General features: G+C 44.6%; 1 protein-coding gene across 2 annotated transcripts in view; it reads left to right on the top strand.

Annotated features, from left to right (window-relative positions):
- Positions 1-24,065, top strand: part of LOC126248486 (elongation of very long chain fatty acids protein AAEL008004-like) — a 332,054-nt gene that overhangs the window by 43,726 nt on the left and 264,263 nt on the right. For both annotated transcript variants that reach the window (XM_049949509.1, XM_049949510.1), the window contains exon 2: positions 14,054-14,128. In XM_049949509.1, coding sequence (XP_049805466.1) covers positions 14,118-14,128 — 11 coding nt within the window. In that variant the 5' untranslated portion in view covers positions 14,054-14,117. The remainder of the gene's footprint in view (positions 1-14,053; positions 14,129-24,065) is intronic.

The following is a 24,065-nucleotide window of genomic DNA, read 5'->3' on the forward strand; positions in this document are numbered from 1 at the left end:
ACGGTTATGAAATGCAATAGCAGTTGCGAATATGGACAACTTTCAGGTGTATAATGGAATGACGACAATGAAAATTTGTGCCGGACCGGGCATCGAATCCGAATACCCCACTCACCGCGAGCGATTGCCTTACTGCTGGGCACTCCGAGCACGACTCACGGCCATATCCAAACTTCCAGATGTCGTCAACCACGTTTCTACAACCTGTACTCGTTCATCCATTACGTGTATTCCCGTAGAAAGGAGACGTTTTAATTGAAAGTCGCTTGCCCAGTGTCGGCGGATAAGTATGTTATTGTAATGCCTTTGTTGTTCCGAAGCACAATGCAGTATTCCTTCGGGTATTATTTATATTTAATCTGCTCTTTCTGAACACCGTTAGGTCTTTGGTAGAAACTTTAATCGGCTATCAATACTTACAATGATTTGTGCCTCCGTGCTTTCGATGACCGCTTTCTCTCCTGATTGTTTCTGAATTCATCTACGATAATTCACACTTATTTGCAGCTGTCCTTTAGAATTTAAATTAATCTTTTCCTTTTAATTCATGTTACAAATGTAGCTCGCTTTTAATTTCGTTTTAATGTACTCAGTTTAGTTGCATACAGACGTACTCTAAGATTAAATATCTAACTTTACATTACGCTGTTGCAAAATATAGCTTGCCAACGACAACCAGCGGCCACGACCCCTCAGCTGTTAGCATTGGTGTTGTAAGTACAGTACGCAAGAGGCGATCCAATATAGCATAACATGTGTGGTCACAATTTTATCATGATTTTGCTCTATGTGACAATGCCACTTATGGCTATGTACTTCAGTTAAGAAACTTCCTGGCAGATTAAAACTGCCACCCGTTATGAACGTTTGAGTCTCCCAGTCTATATCCGGCAAATTAAACTCTCCACCCAAAACTATAACATGGTGGGGAAATCTACTCGAAATATTCTCCAAATTATCCTTCAGGTGCTCAGCCACAACAGCTGCTGAGCCAGGGGGCCTATAGAGACATCCAATTACCATGTCTGAGCCTGCTTTAACCGTGACCTTCACCCAAATTATTTCACATTTCGGATCTCCGTAAATTTCCTTCGATACTATTGCACTTCTTACCGCTATAAACACGCCTCCCCCTTCACTGTCTAGCCTGTCTCTGCGGTATACATTCCAATCTGAGTTTAGGATTTCATTACTGTTTACGTCTGGTTTCAGCCAACTTTCTGTCCCTAGTACTATATGGGCGTTGTGACCGTTAATTAATGAGAGCAGTTCTGGGACCTTTCTATAGACGCTCCTGCAGTTTACTATTAGCACATTAATATTGTTATTCCCTGTTGCATTTTGCCAACTCCTGCCTTGCCGCGTCTCAAGAGGCGTCTTGTCGGGCCTAGGGAGGGAATTCTCTAACCTAAACATGGGAACACGCAGGGTAGTCTGATGAGAACCCTTATGTTCAACAATGTATGCTGAAAGGTGTGCTCCAGTACGCTTTCGCCTGCATCGTCAATACTCTGTCGTCAGATCTGCCACAGTTCGCCACCCATCCGATTTTACACAGTGGCCTAGCCTAGGACCTCAACATTCTGTAACGTCCAACACCTTGTCGACTACTCGTGATTTCACAGATCAACAATTTTCCGTAACGTTCATAGTACCACGCGAACAGCTAATCACCATCGCCTTTTACAAGATGCTTCTCTCCAGGCGCTGTACCGTGAGAATCTGCCCTTTCTCAGTGTCGTTTATGTCAGTGGATTTCCTCATTTCCGGCCCGAATAGTCACTAGAATTATTCCCCATTCCTCTCTGCTCCGTTTATAGACTTTTCTTGCCGCATCACGTGACCGAAACGCCACAAGGCAGCATTCATCCTCACGATCGAGACTGGTCGTCATGTATTGGCTCATAAGTGTGATTGTTCTTTATAGTTTACATGTTTTACTTATTCGTCTGAAAATGGGAAATTGGTCCAGAGTTTAAAAGTGCGAATTAAAATCACATATATTTTATCGTCTTGCAAGACACAGATACAAAATGCAATGCATTGGAACTCCATGATTCTCACAGATCCGTCATTTTGCGAAGTGCTTCAATAAATGTGTAGCCGATATTCGTCTACTACAAGTAACGCTGTGCTTCCTTCAGGATCTTGATGCTGCTATAGTAATTATGTCATCGAGTCTTTGCATACGTCTCCTTTGTAGCATATTCTCATCAGGTATTTGATATGTGTAACGACTGATAATGAGGAGGCACAAAATACGCTCTAAGACTACCACTGTGCTGTAAGTTGGTTCAAATGGCTCTGAGCACTATGGGAGTTATCTTCTGAGGTCATCAGTCCCCTAGAACTTAGAACTACTTAAGCCTAACTAACCTAAGGGCATCACACACATCCATGCCCAAGGCAGGATTAGAACCTGCGACCGTAGCGGTCCTGCGGTTCCAGACTGTAGCGCCTAGAACCGCTCGACCACCCCGGCCGGCGTGCTGTAAGTGTGCCGCGGATGGCAACCAAATGGGTCATGCTGTGAAATGAAATAGTACCCCAGACCACCAGGCGACAATCAGGCACGTATTCCATCGCTGTCTGGGGCACCTCAAGACACTTCTTCATTGGTGATTCAGTTTGAAGTGGGACTCATTACTGAAGACAGTTACGCTCCAGTCAGTGAGATTCCAGGCGGAAGCCGTGACTGGAGACGCCCCGGATAGTGGTGGAATACCAACCTGGCTGTCGCCAACCATGCAGCCCGACAACCTGGGGTGATGGTCAGGTATGCCATTTATTTCCATAGCAGGATCGCTTTGGTTGTCATCCGCGACACCCTTACAGCACAGAGGTACGTCGACGATATTCTACGCCCCGTTCTGTTGCCTTCATGGCAAATCATTCTGGGGTTACATTTCAGCAACATAATTCCGACACGTACCCGGCGAGAGCTTTTAGTGCATGCCACACCCTACCCTGGGCAGCAATGATACCGGATCTCTCTCCATTTATTAACGTTTGGAGCATTGTGGACAGGGCTCTGCAATCAACTCGAGATTTTGACAATCTATCGCACCAGTTGGACAGAATCTGGGACGATATCCCTCACGAGGACATCCAAAAACTCTACCAATCAGTGACAAGCCTAATAACTGCTCGCGTAAGGACCAGATATGGATCAACGCGTTCTTGACTTGCTCAGTTTGTGAAGCTCTTTCTCCTGAATAAATCATCAAATTTTTTTCTGAAACTGTCCTCTCCGCCTTTTTGTAGCGAAATTAATGCCCTATCTCAGAGTATGTCGCGCCCCACGTTTGTCCCAACCTACTCGATGTTACATGAGTTAATTGCATCATACCGATCTCAACACTTTCTTGTATGCTGCGAACGATATGCAGAGATATTACCTTAATATATCTTCATATCCCTTCGTAAATATCGCCTGCTGTTCATGACTTTTACCTCCACCTTGCTTAGCGAGGACCGCGAAATCCTTATACTTTTTAATGTACACTTCCTCTTCTGAACTGCAGCTTAATCTTTTGTAAACTGCCCGTTATGCTTATGTAACTAGTACATTACGTACTCATTTCTTTTTTTCTTTTTAACTGCTGATAAAAGATGCGTTGAATCCTGCCTAGTCGACGAATATGGGGTGTCTAAGGAAATCTGCTTTCTCGGATCGCTAGACAACAATTCAAGCAAATCGTATTAATGAGTTTTATTACGAAAAGAAGATGACAATATTTAACTTTGTGTTAAACGGATGTTCCGCAAACAAAGGGCGACAGACAAAATAAGAAATCTCTTCCGTATAACAATTCCAAGTACGAGCAACGTAATGAGCTTTGACACTTCTATTCAGGTCGCTGGTCTTGAAGCTTCGCGTAGGACTGGGCGCGGCTAGTCAGGTGCGGCGCTTTTGGTTCTCTTCGCATAGAGGCCGCTGCTCCCGCGTTGTCGTCCTGGATAGGGGTGACGTCTTCTTCACAGCCCTCTCTGCTCTCTCGTTCCCTACTGGCGTGCCGGCGCTTAACTTTACGCCGTAACATTCCTCCCCCCCCCCCCCCCCCCACACACACACACCCTCCAAAGCGACGGATCGTCGACCGTCGCCGGATAGGGAGCACGACAACGGCGGGGAGGCTGGAGCGTGGATTGCACTGATGGCCTGGAAGCTGTGGCAGCACGGGACGTCAGGCTTCCAGTCGTACCCCGCCATCCGGCCTTCGCGCTGTCGGAAACGTCCCCCAGAAAATGACGAGAAGGGTATGCGTCCACCTCCTGAGGCCCATAGCAAGATATAGGAGGCATCGGCTGCTGCGGCGCGGGCGGGCCCAGCTCCATCGGTAGGACGAGAGGAGGCGGATGAGGCGAACACTTCGTCCCCATGGGGTTGTCCGGCAGTCTCGTGATGACACCTCCTAGCGGCTGCTGTGACCGCGCTGTCCTCGGGATCCGTGAATCTGGAGGAAGAGACACAGAAGGATCACCGTGCACGTAACAGTGGCGAATTTGATTGTGATGTCGGCGCTGCAATCCTTCTGGGCCGGAAATGAGATACATGCATGCGCCAAGTCGACGAATGGCCTCGCCTCGCTCCCACCGTCTGCTGCCGCTAAAAGCCCTGAAAAACACAACATCACGCGGTGCGAATCGATACTTGTGGCCTTCCTTCGGCGCCGGATGCTGAGGAGGGTGGGGCAGGTGGAGCAGTGTCCGATGGCGGCGGCCGTGAAACAATTCCGCCGGTGATGGTCCATCTCGTGGATGCGAACGATATGAGGCGAGCAACAGATGCAATGCTTGATCCCTGGTGCGTGTGGTCCGAAGTTTGTCCATCTGCTGGTTGAATGTTCTGACAAAACGTTCCGCTTCGCCCTTTGACTGTGGATGGAACGGTGCACTAGTTAGATGCTGTATGCCATTGCGTTTTCAGAATGATTAAAATTATTTTGACGTGAACAGGCCTTTGTCCGACACTATGACTTCAGGCAAACCTTCGAGGCAAAAACAGAGAACAACGCCTGAACTGTGCTACGTAAAGTTGTCTAGTTCATTGGCACAGCAAAAGGAAACTTGCTTTAAGAGTCTACCACAATCAACCAACGAGTGTTCCAAAAGGGTCCCGCAAAGTCTAAGGGCACACGTTGCCATCGTGATTGCGACTCAGGCCAAGCGGAAAATATTTGTTGCAGAGTGGACTGATTTTCCGCACATGCGTGACACTGTGACGTCATCTGGTCTTATTCAAATGGCTCTGAGCACTATGGGACTTAACTTCTGAGGTTATCAGTACCCTAGAACTTAGAACTACTTAAACCTAACTAACCTAAGGACATCACACACATCCATGCCCGAGGCAGGATACGAACCTGCGAACGTAGCGGTCGCGCGGTTCCAGACTGACGCGCCTAGAACCGCTCGGCCACTCCGGCCGGCTCATCTGTTCTATTTCGGTGTCCATAAACTGCCAAGTACAGTGTCGACGTGCTAACTGTTTCGTACGAACAATCCCCTAGTGTCCTCGGTGAAGTAACTGCAGCACTTCTTTTTGCAAAGCTTTAGGGATCAACACAAGTGAATTTACATGTCATTTTAAACTACACTCCTGGAAATTGAAATAAGAACACCGTGAATTCATTGTCCCAGGAAGGGGAAACTTTATTGACACATTCCTGGGGTCAGATACATCACATGATCACACTGACAGAACCACAGGCACATAGACACAGGCAACAGAGCATGCACAATGTCGGCACTAGTACAGTGTATATCCACCTTTCGCAGCAATGCAGGCTGCTATTCTCCCATGGAGACGATCGTAGAGATGCTGGATGTAGTCCTGTGGAACGGCTTGCCATGCCATTTCCACCTGGCGCCTCAGTTGGACCAGCGTTCGTGCTGGACGTGCAGACCGCGCGAGACGACGCTTCATCCAGTCCCAAACATGCTCAATAGGGGACAGATCCGGAGATCTTGCTGGCCAGGGTAGTTGACCTACACCTTCTAGAGCACGTTGGGTGGCACGGGATACATGCGGACGTGCATTGTCCTGTTGGAACAGCAAGTTCCCTTGCCGGTCTAGGAATGGTAGAACGATGGGTTCGATGACGGTTTGGATGTACCGTGCACTATTCAGTGTCCCCTCGACGATCACCAGTGGTGTACGGCCAGTGTAGGAGATCACTCCCCACACCATGATGCCGGGTGTTGGCCCTGTGTGCCTCGGTCGTATGCAGTCCTGATTGTGGCGCTCACCTGCACGGCGCCAAACACGCATACGACCATCATTGGCACCAAGGCAGAAGCGACTCTCATCGCTGAAGACGACACGTCTCCATTCGTCCCTCCATTCACGCCTGTCGCGACACCACTGGAGGCGGGCTGCACGATGTTGGGGCGTGAGCGGGAGACGGCCTAACGGTGTGCGGGACCGTAGCCCAGCTTCATGGAGACGGTTGCGAATGGTCCTCGCCGATACCCCAGGAGCAACAGTGTCCCTAATTTGCTGGGAAGTGGCGGTGCGGTCCCCTACGGCACTGCGTAGGATCCTACGGTCTTGGCGTGCATCCGTGCGTCGCTGCGGTCCGGTCCCAGGTCGACGGGCACGTGCACCTTCCGCCGACCACTGGCGACAACATCGATGTACTGTGGAGACCTCACGCCCCACGTGTTGAGCAATTCGGCGGTACGTCCACCCGGCCTCCCGCATGCCCACTATACGCCCTCGCTCAAAGTCCGTCAACTGCACATACGGTTCACGTCCACGCTGTCGCGGCATGCTACCAGTGTTAAAGACCGCGATGGAGCTCCGTATGCCACGGCAAACTGGCTGACACTGACGGCGGCGGTGCACAAATGCTGCGCAGCTAGCGCCATTCGACGGGCAACACCGCGGTTCCTGGTGTGTCCGCTGTGCCGTGCGTGTGATCATTGCTTGTACAGCCCTCTCGCAGTGTCCGGAGCAAGTATGGTGGGTCTGACACACCGGTGTCAATGTGTTCTTTTTTCCATTTCCAGGAGTGTAGAATGACACCTTGCTGTATAGCGAGGCTATACCGACGTGTAAAGTATTGGCGCACTACAGCGTTCTTTATGCTATGCAATGAGCGAGGCCAAGATGTGCGAATGTATTTTAGCAAAACGTTCAGATCTCAATCAGCTTCCGTGGCCTGTGCAATTTTCCTATAGTTCAGAGGCAATGATTGGATCAATTCAGAATTCTGAGCATCGATGTGACAACAAGATGCAGCAGAAGCGTCAAAAGCCCTATGAAGGCCAATCGGAAGACGTGAAAGTGCGTACGCATTACTATGTTGGGTTCTCGGACGATATACAATCTCGAACTGGCATTGAGGCAGCAAGAAAGCCCATCTTTGCAATTTGTGGGTAGTTCGTACAGGAACCGGCTTCGTCGGATGAAACAAGGACTGCAATGGCTTGTGATCCGTTACTAAGTAGAATTTTCTGCCATTTTTTTGGTGACACCGTACACAATGGCCAAAGCCTCTCTCCCTCTATTTGTGAGTAGTTACACTGAGCTTTGGACAACACTTTTGATGCGAAAGCAATAGGCCTATCTTTATCACCAAATCTGTGCGAAAGCACTGCACCGATTCCATATGAGGAAGTGTCGACTTGCAACACAACTGGTTTACCAGGATTGAAGTGAACCAAGCATCGATCACTGAGCAATGCATCTTTAAGTTTTTGAAAAGCTTCTTGATAGTCATGTGTCCAAACAAACGAGACGTTCTTGCGAGGCAAGCGATGCAATGGAGCTGCGATTTGTGCAGCATTCGGTGTGAACCGAATGTAATAGTTTATTTTCCCTAAGACTGACTGCAATTCTGCGACATTGCGAGAAACTGGCAGGTCACGGATGGCTCACAAATGTAACTGAAGAGGAACCGAATGAACTTTTAGCAAAACTTACAACGTACATCAGCTGATATTAAATCAGGTATAAATTAAGTAAAAATCTCTCGGTGTACATGCCGCGTCAATTCAGGATAAAACTCCAAGCTTTCGACCACTACCTCCATGGTCGTCGCCAGGGCTAAAACTGTCAGTCTTAGCCCTGACGACGACCATGGAGGTAGTGGTCGAAAGCTTGGAGTTTTATCCTGAATTGACGCGGCATGTACACCGAGAGATTTTTACTCAAGAAATACGTCGCGAAAGACTTCGTAGCCATATCAGATATAAATTAAATTGCAAGAAATACGAATTACATCGTAGACTCACTACAAATTGTTTCCAATACATTTGCTTAAACATTAACCAAATATTTTTTATTTGTCGTCATTTTGAAAATAACGGAGCGCTGTGTTTTATCCGTCTAAAGTTTAGACCGGTGGAACACGTTTTTGGGCCACTAACTGACGTCTACTCTCGTTCGTGACTAATGGTCTTATAAATGTTGGGAGCCACTGAACTGGTCAGACACGTTTTAACTTACTTTAACAAAAAAAGTATAGCACATTATCTGCTGAGTAAATCACCTTAACTGTATTGTGGGGATTATTCTGGTGATAGTAAACAGTGATTGACTTCCGAGGAACTCGATTTGTATTTAAGAAGAGCAGGATTCAAATCTTCCTCTGGTCAACCCGATCTACGTTTTTCGCAGCTTCCATAAATAGGTTCAGGCGAATGCAGGGATGGGTCCTACAAATGTAACGTGCACTATTTCCTACCCAACGTTCTGCTAACTGAGTTTATACACTTCCGAAAGAAAGCAACATCTTCAGAGACACGGTCATTTTATTGATAAGTGGTGTGACAGATATTTCATCATTGTAGGAGCATATGTTAACAAGATGGAACAAATGAAATACACATGTCACAGTAAGCGGTGCCCACGCAGTCGCATCAGTACACAGTGTACCGCCCCCCCCCCCCCCTCCCCATTTGGCTTCAACGCAGTTGTGTATTCTCGCAAGCCAATGACCATAAAAGTGACAAATGGCATCCTCCGAAGGATTTTTCCAAGCTTCTAGGACCTTTTGTTGCAATTAAGCAATGGCTCTTGCAGAGCCTGGAGAGCGAATAAGTTCCTGCTTCATCATGTCTCATACGTTTCCAGTTGGCGAGAGATCTGGTGATCTTACTGTCGAAGAAATGGCAGTAGCACCTGTGGAATGTACAGGGCACCGGTTACTGCATTCCGCAGAAACACCGTAAGTGACCGCGGGCTGAAACTGATGGCCCCCATGAAACCTGGTTTGGAACATACGTGCTGTCGGCGAATGCACTCCAGAACAGGTCGCTCACCAGGTCTATGTCGTACACATGTACTTTTGTCCTTCGCCCACAGACAGAGTCTACACTTATCACTGAAGGCATTCCATTCTCCAGTCGACTCTTACACGACACCAGAGTAGCCGTACTTGGCAGCGTTATGGTGTCAGTGGTAGCCTGGCCAGAGATACATGTGGTCTTAGTCTTGCTGCAAGCAGACAGTTGCCAGTGGTACTTCGTGACCGATCACGTGCAATATGTGCCCAGATTTTGTCACTGGATGCCGTTTGGTCGGACAGCGCTGGCCGCACAATGTTCCGTTCTTGACGTGCATGTGTACTACGCGAACGTCCAAAACCTGGTCTAGGAGGGTAACAATGTTCTACAGACAACTGCTGTAAACAGCGACACACCACCGATACACTGTGCCCAACATGTGCAGTAGTCCGTCGGGACATCCATCTAGTTTCCTGCAAGACCAAAATGCGATGCCTTTCAAATGGCTTAAGTTGTTCAACAGGTGTACTTACTCGTCGGTGGGTATGGTTGTACTTTATAATGTATGTTGCAAACACTCTCCAACTCTAAACTCAGCACAGTTACTGCCTAAAGAGTCAAAATAGAGAACGAACAGGAGACTTCCTGACCGCCATCTGATTGTCGATGACCGTGACAAAGGAGTCACTAACATCACAACCCCTCTGTAGGCACATATTATACCCTGGTGTCGCTGGACACAGTCCTTGAGCGAGTTGCACTTTTTCCGCAAGTGTAAAATGTTTTTAATAACCTCGCCGCCCACTTCACATTCAATCATAAAGATCTTTGCTTCTGAATTCGAAAACATTGATACTATCTCACAAACTGATTCCAAGTTTCTGCACATTGAGTTATACATCAAACATTTCCTACTGTACCATCCCTAAACTCAAGAGATTCATCATTGTTTCTCATTGTGGATATTTCCTTCCTTTAGTTCTTTCACGTTATATTTGATCAGCTGTAGACCAGTAACGCAGTTTCAGCTACGGAGCAGTGAATTTGTAACTTTTCACACTTGCAGGGGTCGCTGTTTCTCTGTCTTTTGCTCATTTCTGCCAGTTCTCTTCCGCGTCTGCAGATACGCTTTCTGCTCAGCAAAAATCTTACGCTCATTACAGAACTGCTGTCTCTTCCTTCGCCGTGATGTAGTAACACACGATCCTTTTTCTTTGACTTTTCTGGCGCACAAAGCGATTGTTTCAGATTCTGTTTTGTACAGGTTACTAATAAAATTTCCTTTCTGACAATTGTTGGTTCCAGTTATGTTCAAAGAAATAACTGTGTATCTCTCTACCAAAAGCGTAGGAAACATGTCTATGAAAAAGAGATAATCACCTCAAAAAGTTATTTATACTCTGCTATATAATTCTCTAAAATTATTTATCCTTCTGTAGAAAAAAGAGCATATGTTTACGAGATTGCCTTTCTCCAAAATGATAGGCATTGTAAATATATTTGATCTTTCTTTTCCAGACTACAGTAAGTTGTCCCATACAGACATAAACTGTTCTGAAATAGTCAATCTATTCACATATAAGAATGGCTTTCGTATTTCGTAGCTTCTGACGTGTAGTGTACCGTGACAGATGGAAAATAGTCATTAAAAATTTCTGCATTCTAGATGTAAGTATTACGACATAGTTTAAGACGTTGCCCAAGAACGATCCCATGCAATACAGCTTTCATCTAAAAAATGGTATATTGTGAACAGCTATTGCAAAATATGCAAGCGTCATACGACAACCAGTGTTTGCTGCACACAGTACCAAAGAGAGAGACAGAGAGTGAGAGAAATGTAGGAGGGAGGGAAGGGGTCGCCAAAGATTAACACACATAGTGATAAGTTCCGTAATTTCGTATACAGGATCATACTGCCAAGAAATTACCTAGCTGTTTAAAATAATGTTACAATTTGAACTGAATATTTGCAAGTTTCATCAGCACATTGTTAAATTATTAGTTGTAATCTGTGTCGCTACGATCAAAAGACGACAGCTCCTGTAGAATTTGCACAAAATGCAATGTTTCATGAAGTCTATTAGCGGCCGTGGATGTGAAAACCTGGAATATCTGTATTGTTAAAAACAAAAATATTGTCCTCGGCAGTAATGTTTTTAACATAAAAAACAATTGATATGACGCTATTTTGTCGAAAACTGACACTCAGAGCCGTGGCTGTGTCAGAATATAGGTTAACTCTTACATAGAAGATATATACATAAAAAAGTGATCGTATAGTTTTCGATGCTGCAGTATCACAAGCAGTCTGCATTGGAACGTAATGGCGCGGATGTTTCATCGGCACCACTACCCCAAGAAAATTTCATCAGCTGGGAAAACAAAAGGCGAAAACTAATGTAAAATGTATCTTAACGTAAACTAGCCGTCTGAAGATGAACCTGTCGGTTCGAAACTGGTAATGGCGCTATTTTAATAGATAAACAGCATTGTAAAAAGTGTCTGGTTGCTCTTATCTTCTATGTAAGAGTCAACATACATAATGAACATGACATTTTCTTTTTCCTGTGACACAGGTGCCTCTATGGAAGATATGTAATGCAGTGTAAACTCTGCAGCTAATAAGGTAACGAGTAACGACAGATCGTACTCGTGGCTTACAGTGAACAGAGAATGGCTTAAAGGTACTGTCTGCTCAAAATTATCGGACACTTATTAGTGCACTTTAATATGGGATGTGTCCACTCTTCGCCTTTTTGACGGCTTGATCTCTGCTGGGGACACTTTCAGAGAACTCTGAATGTCTGAGGGGGAATGAAGCCCACTGTTCATACTTAACAGCCGAAACCAGAGAAGGTACCGGTAGCAATGTTGGACGCTGTAGTCTGGAGCGAGGTCGACGCTCGCACTCATTCCAGAGCTGATCCATCTACATCTACGTGACTACTCTGCTATTCACAATAAAGTGTCTGGCAGAGGGTTCAATGAACCACCTTCAAACCGTCTCTCTACCGTTCCACTCTCGAACGGCGCGCGGGATTAACCAGCACTTAAATTTTTCTGTACGAGCCCTGACTTCTCTTATTTTATCATTATGATCGTTTCTCCCTATGTAGTTGGGTGCCAACAGTATCCATTGGGTTCAGGTCGAGGCTGTGGGCCGACTGCTCCCTTTCAGGAATGTTAACGTCCACAAAACGTTGCCTCACTGATGCTGCATATGACAGGGCGCACTGTCAAGCTGATACCCGTAGTCATCATCTCCGAACTGTTCCTCTACTGTACGGAGTACACAATTGTATAAAATGTACTCTTCAGCATTTAGTGTTTTCTTAAGCACAATAAGGAGACCATATCCTAACCACGAAAAATATCCCAATACCGTAACATCACTGCCTCTGTAGCTCACTGTTGTCACTACACGTGATGTCACGTAACGTCCTGCGAGCAATCGCCAAACTTAAAGCCTTCCATCGGATTGCCAAAGGGTATAACTTGATTCATTCCAAATCGTTGGTTTCCAGTCATGTAACGTCCAGTGGCGTGTATGAGCCCTGTCTGGTCTTGATTTAGCTGTGGCATTCCCTTCACGTTTCCACTTCACAGTGACATCACCAGCAGTCGACTTCGGCAGTTTTAGAAGGTTTGAAATTTCCTTGATGGATCTGTTATTCAGGTGACATCCGATGGCCTGTCCAAGTTCGAAGTCAGGAGTGACAGACCCATTCTGACGTTCCTGCTTCTCTACTGATGACACAATACTCCCACCTCTTTAGTACCGTCGGGTCTGCCTCTCGTGAGGCATCACATACGGGTGTGGTTTTTGATCACATAATTGTATAACAACCACAGAGCATACAGCTTGCGACATAGAACTTCCGCAAAACTGAATGTTTAGTATCATAGGAAGAACATCTGGTCAAAGAAGTTGAACATCTCAATTTATTGAGACTTAAAGAAGATGAAAAGCTGTCTGGAAGTATCATATTCAGCATCGTGCTCAGAAAACACATAATACTGTCTTTACTACAAGACTAACGTTCACTGACACTGGAATATGAACTGTTAATTTGCTCATTTTAACTTTAATATGTCCTTAGATGATGACCACAATGCATGCTAAAGGCTGGATGAGACCTTCTTCCAGACTTATGATGATGATGATGCCTTATGGATGTTTGTAGCTAATTGCGTACATCGTTCAAGAATACTCTCAGACCAGCAAAGAAAGATCAGAACGATCCACGCATTCACTTCCCCATCTTCGTACGAGCTGCTATTCAAACGTCACAAAATTTTGACTCTACCATCCTTCAAGTATGCTCTCCTATGGAATTTGTTATTAATAACGTGGAACGATTCAAAACCTGCCGCAGGATTTTCTCAGCAAACACTAGACAGAAAAAGGATTAGCATTGTACAGATTGTCTGTCCAGGAGTTCCTTACAGTAGCTTCGTATGTTTCATTCTAATGCGTTACTTATTTGTAAACATCTTAATGAAACTTTCGTTTTCATGATTTTTTCAATTGTACTTGCTTCTTCATTTAAAAAATAATATCAGCATTTTATGAGTTATATAGCGACATTTAGCTCACGAAACACAAGAAAAATATTAGTAAAATAGAGAAAACGCTTTGAATCAGTTTTTTTATTATTAAATAATTTAAACAATAATGTGCGAGTTATGTAATATTTCATTATATTCGAAAAGTGTGATTCTACAATTATCTCTCAGAGCGTTAACCAAATACATTCATAAAAATTTCTAGGTTTCTATGTCATACGAAAAAAAATCTAAATTTTTGGTGTTTCAGGAGCTCGGGAAACAGGAGCCTCTTGTGGTAGAATTTTTGCTCTAGCTGCAACAAACCACCTAACATGACATCGAGGTAAGTCATGGCAGACAAATTCTCTTCTATGTGAAATGAAAACAATGCTACAAACTATCTTATAAGCTGTAACTTAAGTTCTACTGCCTGAGTTTACATCATATTTCAGAAGCCTTCGTTGCGTTTCTTATTCATCTCAGAGACATGTGTTGGAAAACATGACCGTTTTAATGTGTATGCATGCTTACATAAATTTAGGCTGTTCTCGTATGTATAAATTAAACCCATCGTGTGTACATGCACTCGACGTCTTAACTGAAACCATCACCAGACGCAATGTCATTTGAACGTGCTGGAGTTCTGTTTCATTTTTTTCTTTCTTATTTCTTCCTTTTACTGTTAATTTTATTCGTTCTAAGGGGACGGGTCGTCACCAGCCTTCTTAATGCTTTTGGGCCTTATGTAAATCTAGGCAGTAAGAAATAGATTGAAATAAAATAACACTCGATATTTTTCGATGATAAACATTTGACATTTAAGGTTATGTTGTTGGCATTATGAGATCAACGTGTGCGATGCAGAATGATGCTGTTGCTCTAGATGACAATACTGCTGGCGGCGAGTCATCGTTTCACTTTGATGATGATGTTGGTAGAAAGGATGACAGTCAGCTGTAGATACTGATGGATGATCCAGTAAGCGGAGTAAGAGTACATATCTAAGTAAAAGGGCGTCGGGAGACCAGCGGTTGGTATGTGTGGTGTAGCGGGGAAGTTGGATGTGACAGTGAGAACTGGTACCGAGAAACATTTATCTTGGTTCATAGAGTAAAGGGGTGGAAAGGGCTATAATTTGCCGGGATGGATTTCTAAGTCAGTAAGAATGTGTTTATACAACATACCATGAGACAGTACACAGTGTTCCACAGGAGAGAAACGAGTACTAGTCGATATACGCGTTGCGGTGCCCGTGTTTCAGGTTACACAGAAGTGAGGAGACGGTGAGACTGTGACGCTCACGATATGAAAGAGAATATCCAGTAAGACAGTTGCGGATCCATGCAAGACGTTCAGTTCTCTTACGGAATGGCTGAAATTGGTAAGGGCTGACAGTCTATAGACATGGACGACGATGAGAATTGTTGTTAACCCTGTCGTCCTTTTTTATTTTTATTTATTTATTTATTTATTTATTGGACAACAGCTCGCAGAAACTTTTTGCGGTCGAATACACCGACTACGAAAGATAAGCCGTCAATAACGTTACCCCGAACTAAATAACGCTTATGGTCTTTTCGCTATGCAGTATTCTAAGTTTCAATTTATTTATCCAAGTTCTACATAGTGCACCATTCGGACTTCCGACCAAGGTATGCTGCACAGCATAAGACAGTGTTTTCCTCCATTATAATTATTTTTCCTAAGCACGAACTAGAGAAACTTGTAAGTAAGGTACCTTACACAAATAAAATATTCAGTCATGACTTCATGACCCTCATCGACTGTGTCTTGCTCCTAATGAAAATACAGTCATAGAAGATCTGACAGTATCTGTCTCATCTATTTTCACATTTTCATAATTATTTTGCTTGTAAACGTTTTCAGTACATGAAGATGCTATGGTAGTCATAAATGAATGTTTTTCACACACACCAGAATCGCATTGCAAGCATAATGTCAATTCCATGTATATACGATGGACAAAATGCTTTGACATTCAAGGGCACTACGTCGAATTATCGTCCACTTTACCTGTCATAAGCATTGTCTTTCAGTATCAGGCTGAGGACGCTGCACCTTGGTCTCGAATTTACATTAAACGCAACATAGAAAACTTGATATTACGGAAATTGGAGTTACGTGTGGTAATCCGCTTTCTGCACTTGAAGGAAAAGAGGCTGAAATAACATGTTGAGTTGGTGAAATTGTGTGGCACGAATACACTAACGTATGACTCTGTGGTTAGGTTGGTGCACACGCTACCAGTGTGACCCAATACGTGCGAATGGACGAAGAACACAGTGGCGGGCCATTTTTCTGTGAAGAAGCGGGAATCCCAAGAGAAGTACGAGTAGAGACCATGGCGCGCCAAAACCGGAGTATCGTAATCAACGCGACAACGGCAAAAGCGAAAATCAATCATATATCAGTTTTCGACAACATGCACGACATTTTGAACATTACAAATGTCGACGTCCCCAGCATTCCACGACTGCTGACATCCATTCTAAAAACCCCTCTGCGGACGGACACCGCTTCTCCACCCCTGTTACAGCACCCAGTACACGATCAGACAATTTGTCAAACTTTACAAGGTTTCTCAAATATATGACCGCTGATAGCAACGCAAATATTCCAGCTGTGACAGGACAATCTACGCGGTCCAGCCACACTAAGGTGACTACCGTCTATGTCCGAAATCAACGTGTAGTAAACACCCACAGAAGCTAGGTGGTACCGTTAGCAGTGGAGAGTATATAAAATGAGTCTTGGGGAATGTGGAAAACAGTGCAGTCGTTGTCGTATTGCGGAAATAGAGCGATTTATGTGACATCCAAAAGGGCGTGATCATTGGCTTTGGTCAATGGCGGAAGCATCTACGAAACGGCTAAGTTTATGAACTGTTCACGTGCCACCGTGGTTAAAATATATCGTAAATGGCAGAATTTTGCTATCCAAAACCGATGCCGAAGTAACTGCGATGTATAACGGGGAATATTTGACAGAGCAGGAGGAGGAGAAGGAGATTAGTGTTTAACGTCGCGTCGACAACGAGGTCATTAGAGACGGAGCACAAGCTCAGATTAGGGAAGGATGGGGAAGGAAATTGGCCTTGCCCTTTTCAAAGGAACCACCTCGGCATTTGCCTGAAGTAATTTAGGGAAATCACTGATCAGGAATCAGGACGGCCGGACGCGGGTTTGAACCGTCGTTCTGCCGAATGCGAGTACACTGTGTTAGCAAATGTGTCCCCACACCCCACCCCCAACCGCTCAGTGATAGGGTTGAACGACAGTTGCGGAGATTTGTACTGGCGAATAGACGTGCAACTTTTGAGCAACTGAATGCAAAGTTGAACCAAGGGGTTACCGACAGTGTCTCCTCAACGACCGTTCAGCCGCGTTACTGCCTGCGTATTTGGCCTCGACGTCCACTGAGTGGCGACAGGTGGCATTTTTATATGAATTATGTTTTATCCTCCATCGTACAGATGACCTTTGGAGTGTACGGCACTGCAACAATCGCCGAAAGGGTCCAGGCCAGTGGAGGAAATATTGTGGTCTAAGGAATGTTTTCTTGGCATTCCCTGGGTAATGTCGTCATTCTGGAAGGCACTATGGATCAACACATGTATACATCTATCCTTAGGGACAATATACACTCCTACATGCAGTTTATTTTTCCTTGGTATGATGGCATCTACCAGCAGGACAATGCAACGTGTCACAGCTCGCTGTGTACGTACATGGATCGGAAAGCTCCAGGATGAGTTGACCGTACTTCCCTGGCCACCAGACTCCCCATATTTAAACCCAATCGAGAATCTGTAGGAAAACCTCGATCAGGGTGTAAGTGTCGTGAATCCTCGACCGAGAAACCCAGCGCATCTGGCCACAGCACTGGAGTCGGTATGGCTCCAAATCCCTGTCGGTACTGTCCAGAACTATACTGACTCTCTTTCTGCAAGTCCCGCAGCGGTCCGCGCTGCAAAAGATGGTTTTCAGAATTCTGACAGTTGGTCACTTTAATGTGACTGGACAGTGTGGATGACTTATTTAGCCGCCTAGTCAGCACTGACGAGTTCTGGGTGTATCAGTAGCTCCCGAGACAAAGGAGCAAAACAAGAAGTTGATACAAGACGATTCACCACTGCAAAAAGGGTGAACACTTAATCATCACATGGCAGTTGTGTTTCTGAGTGTTTTTGGGTGTTCCAAGACGCGCTAACACATTTTATTAGTAATAGAAAATTCAACATAGTTTCATACTACGAAATCTCGTGACGAAGTTATGGGAGGCTGTCAAGACAAACCGTTTTAGGAAGCTGTTCAAGGGGGTTGTTATGCTGCACAACAGTGGTTCCGCTCATTCTGTGCAGGGCACAGTCACATATGCTGATTCTTTGGAGCTCTCAAATCTGGCATGCATGCATGTCTGAAGGACACTGTAATGTGGAGGTACAGACACTGTCTACACACAGACACTGTAACCATAAATAATGCATCCGTGCCTCGATGGGTTAAAATGACGATAAAATATTTGTCTCTCCAGGAATCATGAAATGTGCGAAAGTAAGGGCTGTGGACTCTGCGACTTATGGAAGTACGAATGAGTCCTGGAGGCGTGCTCAGCTGTCCGAAGTGATTAAGGCGACCGCTCGCGATAAGCGGAAAATCAGGTTTCAAGTCCCGGTCCGGCACAAGTTTTCATGTGTCGCAAACAGCTGTCGTTAGTCCAGTTCTGCTAAATTCAAACCCATTTCGTATCACTTCCAGAATGACGACGGGCTGATTTTCGAAGTGGAATGCTTCCTGACTAACCAAGCCGCCTAAGACCAAAGCCCCTCTATCGTTGCGAAAACAGTGTCGCATTCAAGGGTGCAGACGTAGAGAAGGACTGACACCATTAACAAGCTTCATGATCGCAGCTTGATACTTTCGAGGCGATAATTAATACTGTATGACTATACCTTCGTGAAAATTATACTAGGCTGTTCATCCACAAACAATGCAGTTATGCCCTTCGAAGCGTTTCGTTTGTTACAAGTGGCATGAAGTTCTTTGAGCAGCAGCGGCCATGTTGGAAGCGGCAGGTGGAGAACGATTGCCATCTTCTCACTGCGTGATCTCTACCGGCGTTACGTGCGTAGTTAAGAAATACGCGTGGAGCGTGTTTTGCGCAACCCTGGAAGCAGTATGTTGTGTACTTATGTAATGGGGGGGGGGGGGGGGGGGAGAGTCCAGCGGGGACCAACACCTGATCGCCGGCCACCAGTCTCAAAGGTCGCTTCCCCGCTCTGCGGGCGAACAGCGCTTCTCCGCCGCTCCGCCGCTGTTAAAGCCCCCCGTACACTATCAGAAAATTTGTCAACATTACTGAGTTTGATTAATAGAATGACATCCGCTACCATTGTTAGCTTTGTTGCTGGCGCCCATAGCGTGCGGATGCCCGGCGGGCGACAGTGTCTGCCAAAGATGCAGTGGTTTGGAATCTTTCTACTGCTTGGCCCGATTGCATATAACGCATGATCAAATATAATAATTTTATACACGTGAAGATGAGATTTTAATATCCCGAAATCGGTCATGGAGTGAATAAATCGTTATTACAACTGAAGCGGATGTGATTCTATCAATCATGCCTCTTACAAGGGAACTTCCCCATCGCACCCCCCTCAGATTTAGGTATAAGTTGGCACAGTGGATATGCCTTGAAAAACTGAACACAAATCAATCGAGAAAACAGGAAGAAGTTGTGTGGAACGACGAAAAAAATAAGCAAAATATACAAACTGAGTAGTCCACGTGCAAGATAGGCAACATCAAGGAGAGTAGGAACTCACGTGCGCCGTGGTCCTGTGGTTAGCGTGAGCAGCTGCAGAACGAGAGGTCATTGATTCGGATCTTCCCTCGAGTGAATAGTTTTAATTTTTTATTTTCAGACAATTATCAAAGTTCAGGCACTCACACATAATCAACTTCGCTCTCCAAAATTCCAGGGCATGTTCAGATTTGCTTGGACATATGCAGGATTTGACGGTCTACAACGGAAAATTTTGAAAACGTTAAAAACATATGTATTGGTTAAAAACATATGAATTGACAGAGCACAGGGAAAACTGTGCGACTGTGAAACTGTTGCATTCATTTGTTGCAGTTTATGTGACAAACTCATCGGGCAAGGTAGAAGAATCTTTTTACCCATACGCCAAGTGTACAAGTTAGGTGGGTCGACAACATATTCCTGTCATGTGACGCACATGCCGTCACCAGTGTCGTATAGAATACATCAGACGTGTTTTCCTGAATCGGTTGACCTATGACCTTGCGATCACATGTTTTCGGTTCCCATTGGAGAGGCACATCCTTTCGTCTACTAATCTCACGGTTTTACGGTGCGGTCGCAAAACACAGACACTAAACTTATTACAGTGAACAGAGGCGTCAATGAACGAACGGACAGATCATAACTTTGCGAAAATAAAGAAATTAAACTTTTCACTCGAGGGAAGACTTGAATCAAGGAGCTCTCGTTCCGCAGCTGCTCACGGTAACCACGGGACCTCGGCGCTCCTCAGTTCCGACTATCCTTGATGTTGCCTATCTTGCGCATGGATTACTCAGTTAGTATATTTTGCTTATTTTTTCATTGTTCCACACAACTTCGTCCTGTTTTCTCGATTGATCTGTGTTCAGTTTTTCAAGGCCTATCCACTGTGCCAACTTATAACTAAATCTGAGGGGGGTGCGATGGGGAGGTTCCCTTGTTAGTTGCGGATGTCCTACAAACAAAATTTTGTTTCCTAGGTTTACCAAATATTTCTCCGTGTATAACGCTGTTTGGCGTGCTTGTCAGACATAGAGCGTGTTTGACGTGCTTGAGATAAATTTTGAATGATGGCAGGTTTGACAAGACGGTGTTGTTGTTTGTGTCGATGTTTAGCGACAAAGAGATTCATTACAATTTAGCTCACTGTATAGTGAGCAGTGAGTTTCCAGAACTGTGATAAATGCGATTAAGGATAAAAACAAAATAGCACTGGCAATTACTGAAATGGTAAAGATGTTGCGTCTTTCCCAGCCATGTATTATAAGGGGCGATCAGAGAGTTTCCATTTGAATGCCTTACAGGCCAGAAACTACATGCCAATGAGTCGAAATTGCCTTGAGCATTGAGGCAATCATCCCACCGATGCATCAGGTTGCAGATACCCATTTGATAAAACAACGTGTCCTGCTGCGCGAAGATTTCCGTAACTGCCTGGTTCCTCGTTCGACAGGAATCGTCAACCCTTCAAGGCCGTTTTTTAAGGGAGAAGAGACGTGTTAATCACGTGGTGTGAGTGCAGGACTATAGGGCAGGTGCTCGTATGTCTCTCACTGAGTTGGCGTAACTTCTGCGTTACGACATTTGAGAAATGAGAACGCGTGTTGGCATGAAGCAGCAGCAACCCTTGTCGCAGTTTTCCCGGACTTCGTTTTCGACAAACATGCTGCCCACACACATTCTTCATTCTCCGATGGATGTCTACCGGTGTTTGTCGTTCAGTAGCCAAGCAAAGAATGATAGTAGTTGGTTCTGTTTGGACGCATTCGGTTATCACGTCGCCATAGTTGACGTTTCCGCATTTACCGCACTCATGTCGGGAAGATACGAATACTGCAGTAATCACTTCCCAACATACCAGTATCGGGGTCACGCTACGGTACATGTACGCTGCAGCAACAATTTGATCGCCCCTTATATGAAAGAAAAGGTTAAGAAGAAAATCAATATTATACGCAAAACATACAAGCGGGGGTATAATGAAATAAAAAAAGAAAACGAAGTTCTTCGATTCATCCACGAACAGTGTAGTGGCGTAGCAAGACAGCCAAGCCACTCGGAGGTAGCCGAAAGGCACGCGTTAAGCTCACGCAGATTGGCGTGAGGTCTGGAACAAGGTAAAGTAATTATCCTATAAAGAAAAGAACGTAGTTCTTGGAATACTTAACTTTAATCCACAATTGGAGAACATCGGTCTTGTTTAGACATTATTACACTGAATATAAACTGGCAATGGCGCCTTGCTAGGTCGTAGCAAATGACGTAGCTGAAGGCTAAGCTAACTATCGTCTCGGCAAATGAGAGCGTATTGGTCAGTGTAGCTTCGCTAGCAAAGTCGGCTGTACAACTGGGGCGAGTGCTAGTAAGTCTCTCTAGACCTGCCGTGTGGCGGCGCTCGGTCTGTGATCACTGACAGTGGCGACACGCGGGTCCGACGTATACTAATGGACCGCGGCCGATTTAAAGTCTACCACCTAGCAAGTGTGGTGTCTGGCGGTGACACCACAAACAGTATATACGTTCCCACGTTGTGGTATTTCAACGAACTGTCATTAGAGGACCAGGTACAAGAGAATAAATTTTCGCATAGTTGCGTCGTCTTTTACAACGTGACAACGAAATAACTCAGTTATTAAAAATCTGACTGTTCGTTCGGAGAAACCTGATATACTCTTGAGGTTGTGGGTGTAATATTATCTTTAGTAGATTTTAATGGGTATATTCCTCTCTAAATTTCAACCTTTCGCTGAACCAGCGTCTTGCACTCCTTTTCTTTACACACAGAGCTTCAAAACCGAGGTCAAATTGACAAACTTTGTTGGTACGAGTAAGGGCTTGTTTTATAGCCTCTTAGACAGAAAAGAGCAAATTTGAGAAAGAAGGTTTCTCGTGTACCGGCTGCTTAACAAGGTGGCTGATCAAATTGTATCACCGCTCTCACTTTTCTCTGTAACTCACTCTTCAGCTGACACTGAATTTCAGAAGCTAGGAGCTGAATGTCAAGATTTGTTTCATCACTGACATGCCTTAGCAGAAGGTGACCTATCGGTAGCGCTTTACCCTTACCTTCGACAAACCTGTAAGCCAACTCATCCAGCCAGTAGCTAGGAAACCTACAGTTTTTCCTGAAATCCGAACCACGGAACTTAACATGAAACCCAAACTGCGGAACATCTTGATATTTTTCACACACATAAAAAACTGTAGGTATTAGGACAAATGACAGAGGAGGAGAGAATTGTGTGATCAGTTACATATCACCCTGGATTATTCATCAGCCACCAAATCAACTGAGCTATCCAACTATACGTAAACCTACAAAACTGAAGGAATACAAAGAATAAAGAGTTTAGCGTCTGACCGACAACAATATAATACTAGATCACATAATCACAAAATTCTTTTGCTTAAATAATTATATCTAGTCCACATAATTAATAACTCTAGGTTTCGTCGTTAGATAACGATTTTAAGAATGAATCTTTCGTCTGATCCTGACGGTTCTCAATTTTTTTTTTTTTTTTTTTTTTTACAAAAATTGTAACTCAGTCTTTTGTCCCTCCTCGCTTAAGTCAACACTGAATTAGTTTTTTGCATTTATTTACTAGCGATAGTGACTTTTAATTTAAGTTTTTTCTGCAAATCACTTCATTTGTATATACTTTTGTCTCATCCTTGAACATTAAGTTTTCATACCTTTCTAATGAGAACATCGTCGACGGGACGTTCAGATGAAAGCGTCCTTTCTCCATACGAACCCTCACCCACTACCTTTCTTGGCGACAAAACGTTGCACAATTTGAGCTTAAATGATGTGGCAGCAAACAACTGTCAATCAATAACCATTCCAGCCAATGGCTAACCCTAAATCTCTGAACAGTGTCATGAAGAAGTCTCTCGTCATAGTGACACAGTGACCTTAGCCTTCTTGTTTCCTTGTTGCCTTGGGACAGGAACAGGCTGTACGTACTGGCTGAGTATTGCAACTTCCATACCTTCACCTAAGAATACACTCATGTGGTACACTGCTCGTCAAAGTCTTTAGTACTGCGTCTGCGCATTGTATCAAACGCAACTCTAAGTCTCCAGAAATCTTGTCCCAACTATTATTTAAGGTGTATACTTTCTCATGCAGAAGTTTATAAATCCACACGGTCCCATTCCCTAAAGACCTCTCAAAAATCTGTAACCGCTTCTCTGTACAGTGATTTGCATCTGTTATACTCACTTTTTGGCCTCTGTGTATGAATTTTCTACAGTCCTTGATAACACTCCTAGGGTCTTTTGTTACCCGTATCTCGCTTCAACTCGAGAATTTGAAAGATAAGAGCCACTGGTCTACAGCGAAGCCTAAATATTGTCTCCAGATAAAGCTCGTCAAAGCACCTCCCGAAACATCTTATACAGGTACTGTGCTCCCAAATATGCTCAACACAGTTCGTTTTTTCTGC

This window comes from Schistocerca nitens, chromosome 3 (genome assembly GCF_023898315.1).
Source record: "Schistocerca nitens isolate TAMUIC-IGC-003100 chromosome 3, iqSchNite1.1, whole genome shotgun sequence".
Lineage (NCBI taxonomy): Eukaryota > Metazoa > Arthropoda > Insecta > Orthoptera > Acrididae > Schistocerca > Schistocerca nitens.